The sequence below is a fragment of the Vigna radiata genome, chromosome 3 (assembly GCF_000741045.1).
Source record: "Vigna radiata var. radiata cultivar VC1973A chromosome 3, Vradiata_ver6, whole genome shotgun sequence".
NCBI lineage: Eukaryota > Viridiplantae > Streptophyta > Magnoliopsida > Fabales > Fabaceae > Vigna > Vigna radiata.
Window position 1 is genome coordinate 2,087,983 of NC_028353.1, and position 10,735 is coordinate 2,098,717.

General features: G+C 26.0%; 1 protein-coding gene across 1 annotated transcript; it reads right to left on the bottom strand.

The window, feature by feature from the left end:
• Window positions 1-1,528: 1,528 nt before the first annotated feature.
• Window positions 1,529-2,168, bottom strand: LOC106756878 (ethylene-responsive transcription factor ERF098-like). Its single transcript, XM_022778959.1, has one exon. The coding sequence runs from the start codon at window positions 2,155-2,157 to the stop codon at window positions 1,717-1,719; it is 441 nt and encodes a 146-aa protein (XP_022634680.1). The 5' UTR covers window positions 2,158-2,168; the 3' UTR covers window positions 1,529-1,716.
• Between the last annotated feature and the right edge of the window lie 8,567 nt (window positions 2,169-10,735).

A 10,735-nucleotide genomic window follows, 5' to 3' on the forward strand; every position in this document is an offset into this window, starting at 1 on the left:
AAATTTTAATAACATTTTGACAATGACCACATGTCAAAATGTTATTGGATCATTGAACATATTTTTTGTATTGTTGTCTTACGTGAAAAAGGGTGTTCCCAAAATACTCTTACTCTTTTGAAAAGTTTTTCATTCTCTCTCCAATCTATTCTGCTTTCTCTTTCCTTTCTTTTTCACGAACCTAAAATCATTCTCAGTCCTTTCTTTCTCCATTCTCTCTCACGAACGAAAACTCGTTTTCTCTGCACACTCTTTATGTTGTGGTTCAAACTCTCTTTCTCTTGTTGAAGCTCTCTCCTTTCTCTCATTGAAGCTCTCATCTTTCTCTGTTTAATTTCTTGTAGGAAAATCATCAATTTTGAGTACATGAACAACATCTTATTCCATTTCAATGTGGAGTAAAAAGGTCATATGGGTAATAGAAGCCATATAGGTGAAGTCCAAAAAAATGGGAAAATGGGTAATAGGACCATCATTTCACTTAAACACCACCCATTCACATTGAACTCACTCATAAATCTCAAAAAATGGAAAAATTGATCCAAAACAAACCAAAAACCATCATGAGGAGTGTTGTTGTTCCAGCTGGGGAGTCATGTTGAACTTTCTGTGCAAATGACCCTTAGGCCCCTGGAAAGAAACATGACCTCTATAATCGATTACGAGGATTCTGAGGACCATTTGTATAGAAAATTCAATCTGACTCCCCAGTTGGAAAAACAACATTCTCCATGATAGTTTTTGTTCTATTTTGTTGAATTTTTCTATATTTTGAGATGGTGAGTAAGTTCAATGATATGGGTGTGTTTCTTACACCAATAATGAGGTTACGCCATTGATTTCTTTAAAAAAATGTCTATTTAAATGGTTTGCTGCAACTGAGATAAAGTGCATGAATCCGTAATGGATTACCAGATCTTCACGAGACTAAAGAGAAACACGCAGGATTCTCTTAAATAAGAACGGGAAAAGTTCTTTTCTTTCAAAATCACCCTCTACAACAAATTTCACTTTTTTAAAAAGAAAATATTAAAAGAACCAATCAATCTAAAAGTTGGCAAGAACGGTTGTTAAATAAACATTTTTCATTTTTTTTATAACAATACCTACGGTAACAGCGATTGTACAAAAGTCTTAATTGGGGAAATGAAAGACGGGTTTGAAATTAGAACATGCAGTAATTGATTTGGCCACTTGTACACAAAGCCAGAATACACCACCATTTCACCATCGTCCACCAAGAATTGCAAGCGGAACCCTAAATAAGGGGCTGCATTGTTAGATTGCTTCAACCATATATGTGAAGTTATTCGTAAACTATCAATTAAACCCTAATAACTTCCTAAAAAAATATTCTATAACGCCCCAAGCATTATGCAATGCTCCACTTTATTTTTATTTTTATTTTTTTGACTAAATTTTGGTTAAGCTTTTTTCATAAGAGAGAAAAAGAAGGAAAATGAGAGTTATATATATACCCTAGTATCAGTATCAGAAATCATCAAAGGACGCCCTTTTCAAGAGAACATTCAAGGACAACTTAATTCTCTGTTTATTTCTATGACCTAAAGTCTACGATTAGAGCCACTGTGGTTTGAAATAGCTTTAACTTGAGAAACATAAAGAGAACCAAAAGGAAAAAAAGGAGAGATAGAAGCCACAAGTTTTTTTCCTGCATGTCAATCAATGCACCTAAAGAAGGACCACTCTAATAATTTAATTGTAGTCGTTGCCTGTTCCATCAGGCGTCTCAAGGAGTTCTTCCAACAACTTATTGTCCAAGTATTCCAATTCAAAAGTTGCAGCACCATTTCGCTGTTGTTGTGAAGAACCCTCGCCACCAGAGTACGAAGGAAAAGAAGAAGAAGAATTAAGAGGCTGTGAATTTGAAAACATGTTAGGATTAGGAGTGGTGTGGCCATACTCGTTAGGGAAGTTGAGGATGGCCTTGTGACCCCGAAAACGAAAAGCAGCAGCATCGTAAGCACGTGCAGCTTGTTCAGCAGTGTCAAATGTTCCAAGCCATATTCGAGCACCTTTTCTTGTAGGGTCACGAATCTCTGCTGCAAACTTTCCCCATGGCCTCCTACGAATCCCTCTGTACCTCACCTCTGCGTTTGAAGCGTTTCCATTCACAACTCCTCTCCCTCCCTCCATTCAAACTTCAAATTTTCGTTCTTGATTTACAGCAGTGAAGATATCTTAACAGAGATTGAAAGGTGGTAATTGATTTGTGGTTAAAGAGAAACGCGGTATTTATATGCATGAGACTTCGTGGCAAAGCTTGACCATGCATGTAGGTCGTAAGTGACGGTTTGAACTTCAGCTGCTTTTTTAATTCTCTAATTAATTAAATATTAAGTGGTGTTTGACACATTAGCCCAATGAACTATAAAGTAATATATTTATAGCTACTTTAGAAAATATTTATCTATGTTGTTGGCAAAACAGACACTGCATCATTAAGTTATAGCTAAACTTTTGTTTGTGGTTGAGATTGACCTCAGTAAGAATGTCATTCATGATAAGCATATAAGAAAAGATAAGTTCATGCATGACGAATGCCAGATGCACGTACATGCGCCACTCCAACTTAATTATCCTATAATGCCCTCTCACGTCGCCATGATCAGATCTTGGATATAAGGTTTGGGCCTTGGGCCTTCGGCCATGGCCCAACCCAACTCTTCCTACCCTTCGAGGATGTGGCAAGACATCACACACGTAATTGATATAAGACTTCTATATATAGAGACAAAATCAAAACAATCCTACATCTTTATTTTGCACTTTTAGATTTGGCTTTAGAAAAAGATGAACTTGATAGGGCAATCCAAACTAACTCATCTTTACCTCTGAAAAGTAAAAAATAATTTATAACTTTTAACACTGAATATGTTTATACTTCTAAACTTTAATTAAACTTTAATGTAAAATTAAAATTTGTTTATATTTCATAACATATTTTAATTTTTAAATTTAAAAAATAAATTAATATAAGTTTTTTAATTTAAGGATGATAATTTTTTTAATAATGTAAACAGTCTAAACCTCAATTTAAAATAAAATATCGTTGAGTTTAAGGTGTTCATTAGAATGCACTGGTGGAAGTAGGTGCATGGATTTTATCTTGGCACGACGTTTGTCATTATGTTCAAGACATGCCGGCATGCTGCTCCTTGATTGATTTGATGGTGTCTTGTAGGGATCATGGTTGTTTGCATCGTTCTAACGTAGGTACAGTGTTTCAAAAAGGTTAGGAAAGAAATATATATGATATGTTTGAATTGTGATTAAATCATAAAAATAAAAATTCAACACAAAAGTATAAATAAATAGTTTAGATGATGAATTAGTTTGATTATACTAATATTTATTATTATCTAACTTGATTTTTATTTGATTTGAATATATTTTCCGAATATTATGGAAACTTTAAGGACAAATGGTGTGATAAAAAAGAATAGAAATTGTGAAAAACAGCGAGCGTTTGTTCTTTTCCAAATTCTGAAAATTCTAGAGTTTTTTTTTAAAAAAAAACATGAAATGGCTAATTCGTCTAAACTAATAATATGTGTCCTTTATTTTCTGATTTTACTCTTATTTTGAATGTTTAGTAATACTTATTTAAATTAAAGAAAAATTCACTTCTTCAAAAAATCTCTAAAAGACACTAAAATAATAATACAGTGTTTTTCAAAATAGTTTAAATTAAACATACTTTTAACAAAACTAAACTGTGTAATTTTCAGATGGATAATGATATTTAGACAATATTTTTTTAGTAAATTTGAATATCATCTACGTGTCATTCTGTGATTGATTCAAAATTATTTCACAATCAATAATAATAATTATAAATACCACTATGAACTAATCACATAATGATACATTCAAATGTTCTAAAAAAATATTATTTAAGTATCATTATCCTTTTCAATTTTACTCTGTTATTTTTTGCAATGATAAATTATTTATATGCAATAATACTGTTCACTGTTTTACCATAATTAAATAGATTAAATAAAAGAGAAGAAAAAGTACGATAAAAATAACCAAACACTTTATAGTAAACGAAAATAATAATAATAAAATTGGTTATATTTTTTGTTTGTAGAAATTTAAAAAAAAAATGTTATATACGTCATAGAAGATTTCCAAATTCGCGGTTACATAAATTACACTTGTCGGCTCATAAATGCTTCATCGATCATGGTCAGTCACACTCAGCTTTCGGCTTGACCCACTTGGCTTTATCATGGCCGCCACTTAATTACTTCATTTGCCAGTTTAATTAATTATCATTTAGGAAATAATTTTCAAGTAACACAATGTTATTCAAACCTAACTAATTTGTCTCCCCGTCTAGGTAGTAACAGCTAAAATTAATATTCAAAGCTATAATATAAATCAGTTTGAAGCAAATTTTAAATATGTAAAAAAATGATATTATTTAAGTTCAAGAAATTAAGTTAGTTTTTTACGATTTTTAAATTTAATAACTATTAAATCGGTTATTTATTATCTTTTCTTTTTTCATCAAAATTATAGAAAATATTTTTTGAAATGAATTTGGTGTATAAAAATGCACAAAATGCAATTTTGGATTCAAGGATTAAAAATTATAATCTTGAATTTTTTCACTAATACCTAATTATACATAAACACGATATCCATCATTTGAATTCCAACTATTCCAAACAAGGATCGCACAAGATTCATTTCATAATTCCTATTAAAACTCTGTCTCTTGCAAAAGCTTCCAAAATGGAGGCATTCACAGAATCTCATGAGCCATCAAGAATTCAGCAATTGCGTCAGGACGTATTTACCCTTTGCTTTGCTTTTGATAGTTCAATTGATGAGTTTTGTTTTTATTTATTTAGATTTGCAACCAATATTTATGATGAAATAGTTAACGCACTTTAGATAATATTCTTATAGTAATTTAGATATTTTTTAAAAATTTAACACTTTTATTAAATATGAACTAAGTTTATATATTTTTAGTGTCATGAAAAACAGTTTTAAATAAAATTTTCAATATCGAATAACATTTGAAGACTTAATTTTTTTTCTATATCAAATAATATCATAATATTTATCAAATGTTATTCATAAAATGGAATACTATCACAAAATATCATATTATTAATAAAAATTTATGAATAAAATAAATTTATCAAATAATATTTATCGATAACTTTTACTAACAACTTTTAGAATTTGAATTATCAATTAACATTTTATTAATAAAATATGTCAATAATATAAAATTTTTATTACTAATAACATTTGTATCTTCAAATTTTATTATTAAAATAGATGTTAAAATTATCGTTTTTTTAGATCATGTTATAGTACATTCATAGTAATCGTAGTTTAAAAATTTGTTGATAATTATATATTTTTTAAATCATTTTAAAATTGTGTCAGTAAATTTGTCAATAAAATAAGTTTTAATTTTTTTTTTTACCAAATTTGATGAAATTTATGTTATAAATTATATTGAGAAGGGTGAAAATAAGGAGGAGAAAAAAAAAGGAAACATGAGAAAGCAATGAGGACAATACTTAAAATAATAATAAAAGAGGAAGAGGAAGAAGAGAAGTCAAAGTTGACAAAAGACAACAACAACTATAAAAAAAAAGACAAAAGAGGAAGGGAGAAAGATAAAAAAAGAAGAAAAAAAAAAGAAAAACAAATTGTGATATCTACTAATAATAAAAAAAAAATAGTAATTATTCATAAGTATTTACTGGTATATTTTATCCATTAGTAAATCAAGTGTTTTTGATGTTCAACAGGTGAGTATCAAATTATGTATTAAGTCATGAAAGTTAAATAAGATTTTAATTTTGAACTTTAGTTTTCATCTTGTCATGTTGTCCCATCCATCCTCATTTTTGCACTTTTGTTTTGTTTTTCCTCTCTCTAAAAAATCTCTCTTCTTACTTTCAAGATTTTTATTCTTATCACATTTTGTTCTAGGTGAGAACATCCATTGCAAGAGTTTTAAATGGAATAAACTTCTATTTGATCTATTGATTATTTTTCACTTTTTTTTAAGATTTTTTCATCAATATTAATGAGGTCAATTGAGAAAAGTGATCCTCTTAACTTATTTTATCGCACACTAAAATTTGGTTATATTTAGATATCTTATTATAGATATCTAGATTTTGAAAAGTTCATACTTATGCTAGAGATTTAATTAGAAGGAAGGATTGCAGGTAATTAAGGAAACTATTATGTTTTTATAAAACCTTAAGATAAATTACCTCTTTGCGAAGCTAACTTGGTCATTAAATTTTGGTCTCTAAGTAAGTATTGTAGTTTAAAAAATTATATGAATGTTCGAACTTGAATGGTATATAGTTTGTTTGATAAATTATTGTATTTTAAGTTTGATACCCTTATTGATATATGATCTCATAATTAGATTATGCACGTGAAATATAGAATTTTCATGAATTGAGTTTCAAATATGATTTAGCTATGTAGAATAAATTCTATATATTTCCTTATGATAGTTTATGAAATTGATAAGAGCTTGTACATGTATACTTTGAGTTAAAAAAACCAATATTGATTTGAAATTAGTAAATAATGGTGTTTGAGCAAATTATGTTTTAAATTAATCCTTTGAATTATTTAGATGTTGTATAATTAAAATATTGCTGTGTTCATTTTTAAAATCTGATTTGATTACGTTGTTGAGGTTGATTTTTCAGATATTTTTAAAATTTGGAGCAAACCTTATTATTTATTTTATTTTTCTCAATTGAAAACTTTTTTCGCTTAAATGAAAATAGAGTTGAAGATAACTTAATTTTAACTTTATTTTCTCAAAAGTAAGGATAAAGTGAAAACAATTATGTAATTTAAGATAGTTTTAGTCTAATTTTTGCTTAAGCAAACATAATTTTTCTCAAGTTAAACAAAAATCTTATTTATTTTAGGTCTTTTTATTCCACTGAATGTGAATATTTTTATAAATACAAATTGAATATTAATTTGTATATGCGATTGAATATAATGTGAATATTAATTTTTATATTGTATTGATGTTTACTTAAATTGATGGAATTTACAAATTATAGTTTCCGAGATGATAATTATATCAATTTGTAATTATATATAAGATAATAGGTGAATTTTTTACTATAGAATAAATTTTAAATAACGGTAGAAGATAAAATTCTTTTAAACATTAAAGTACACTCTCTTAAACAGCCTAAATGCATAAAAAAGTGAGAAAAAAAATTAATATAATAAATATTATTTTACACTACAAAAAATAATTAATATAATATTATGTTATCGTATAACTAAAATATGTAGTAAATAGTTCAAAATCATAATCAATTATGATTTATTTATAAATTATTTACAAGAAAAAATTTTAATATTAAATTTCTCATTACTAACATTATTTGTTGATATATTTACTGATGTTATCTATAGATAACTTACGGATATTATTTTCTGATAATTACCGAGAGATAGTTAAAAAATTATATAAAATTAAATAAATACGGAATAATTTGAAATTAATTATTTAAGTATATTAAACTTGAAATACTATTTTTTTTAATATTTTTAAATTTTGGAGAATAATAACTTCACAATAAATCATCTTTCAATTTTAATTTATATTCACTTTTATTAAAATTAAAAAAATAAAAAGTATTATATAATCAACTTTTTTTTTATAACATATCAATCAAATCAATTACTTTTTTTTTCACCCATTTTCTTCTATTTTTCACTTCTTTATCCTTAATTCAAATAACTTTATTTTCTTCTTTTTTTTTTCCTTTTTTTTTCTCAATCTTAAGTTAACCTAACTAAAGATTAAAGTCTAGAAAGAATAATTAAATTTAGGTTTACTTCAAAGTAATTAAATGCAGAGAGAAGGAATGAGAAGGGTTGTATTTCTTAAAATGTTTTAAAAAATGTAGGAAAAACACTCTGTAGGTGGACAGAATTTTATTATAAACAGTGACCAAAACATTTTTCTATAATGTGAAATACTTAATTAAAAAAATAAAATCTTTCTACGGCAAGTAATCTCCTTTAATATTGGTGAAAATAGAGTTAGAAAAAGGAAAAATCAGACACTGATTTTTTTAACAACAATGTTCTGGAAACATTCTTATTTTAAGATATCTAATGTCATCTCTGTTTTTCATTTTATAGTTGTTTTCAATCTAATCTTTTTATTCGATAAGAACATTTATAAGTTTTTTAGAAAACTAAATATATGAATTGAAATTGATATATAAAAATGCTTTATTTATTTTTTAAAATTTTTATTCAAATATGATAATGCAAAACTATTGAATTATATTTTCTTATTTCAGCAGAAAATTTTAATTACCAACAAATACTACTATTGACATTAATAAAAAAATTAACATTAGCATACATTAATTATAAGAATAACTATTTAGACTTTAACTAATAAAATTCGAGTAACTTTCAATAAAGAAAAAGAAAACTTACCGACATTACTATGAAAATTTCTTATAAATACTAATTAAAAAATAGTCTCAACCTACATTAGTGATGATTAATTTTAACACTATTAACTAAGAAATAACAAGTATTAATAGTTTCTCACTTATTTTGACCGAAAAAACGATTTTGTGTTGATATAAAACTTGTATTAGTAAAGAAAACTTTTACTACCATCAAGGAAGAAATAACTCTAAAGCTAATTTTGGTGATGATAATTGAAAGATATACATATGCAATCATCTTCAATATAAAAGAAATTTTACTAACATTAGTTGAGAAAAGGATATTTAGCCAATAAATATTTGAATTCTTACTCTTTTTTTTAAAGTAAAATCTTAAACTATCTAAATAATTAATCAAATTTTACTTCATGTATATTTAGTATTTAATTCTTTTAAAATTTATTGTCCAAATAACACATTTTATAAAAAAATATTTTGTATCTATTGAAAGTCTCACATCTTACAAACCGATTTTATGGAGGTTGAGTTAAGCGTAAAACTCACTTTATCTTCCAAATCGGTTTTGTGAGGTTGAGTTAGCTTTTAAAGTTCACTTTCTAATATCAACACTCTTCAAATAAAATAAACATATCTTAAACAGTTTAAAATATATGAATATAATAGGATTGAAGTATAATTTGTTATAGATTAATGGTCAAAGCATCGTGGGATATTCAAGAATGGGTTCTGTATGTTATTTCGTCTTGACTTTGAATTTTGAAAAGAAGTCCAGCAATGTAATTAAGCAAGTGATTTTTGTCTTGAACGAAATAGAAAGACGAAGATGTTAAATCAGTGATGATGGTGAAAAAGAAAGTGTTTATAATTGGGACAGGTAACAGAGATACATGTATCTTCTTTCGTTGCCCTAAAAAAGCACGAGGCGTCCCTATAAATAATTGCTTATATTTAATTTCATCTCCACCTTACCACCTAACTTTAATACAACTTGCATACCATATAATATAAACTTCTCATCTTAAATTAATATTATTGTCTTCATTCTCTTCATCACCCTTAATCATCATAACGCTATATATCATTTTATAACAACACTTTCATCATTCACCTATACACAACACATAACAAAAATAATCATAATATAATTCCTTTTCGTTTATTTTTTTTTCAATGTTTAGATACATTTAACTTTTATAAAATATAATAATTTATTTATTGTGGATAATTATATAGATATATATAAAATTTTACATATATATAGACTGCTTATTCTTCTAATTAATTAATGCTTGATATATGATATTAAAAAATTGGTTCAATACCTTTTTAAAATATAAGAATATATGATATTAAAAAATTGTTTCTTGTTTACATTCTGTCAATAGATCGTTATGAACTTTTACCTTTTTAGGATTGAATTCTGGGTCTTTATAAATATTTTTTTATAGTAAAATGTTAAAAGTAAACAGTATATATTTTGTTTTATTGGTGGAATGCCTGTTTAGGTTGCATGGGCATTAACAGATGTTGGTACTTTGCTTCTCTTTTTTTTTTTGTCTGTCTTGTCATTGTAAAATAATTTGTCATGGATATCAAAATATACAAGACTTGGTACCCCGGTAAAATATTTTTTTATTATTTCTAATATTTTTCGTATTTTACACAATATTTTATGTAGAATATCAGCAAAAGTTTCATTATTTTACAATATTTTTATATCAATATTGACAATATATAATATATGCGGACATGATTTATATGTATGCTAATATAGAGTAAAATTATTAAATATATAGCAATTATCTTTATTATTTATAATTTATATCTCATCGTTAAATGGTGATTTTTGTGTTTTGACTGAATCTTATGTGACAATATATATCATATCCTAATTGAATATGTCCTTAGTTTATTTTATTTTAGTTCTTTTTAATCAGTTATTTATTATTATTATTATTATTTAAAAAATAAACATTTATTTGATCGCTCGATATTTTAAATTTCAACTGCAAAGTTTGAGAGACATTTGTTTTATATTTTAGACTTTCTTTTATTTCATATATTTAAATTTGTTTCGGTAAACTCATTTGTATATGTGGATTCTATTGATTTTATATGTTTATGATCACATTTTAAACTATAATTGTTGTAAACCGATAATAAGGTAAACTAACAAAATTGAAAAGTATAATTACAATCAAAATTGTAAAGATTCAAATTCTCATTGAGAAATTCAAACTCTCATCTCG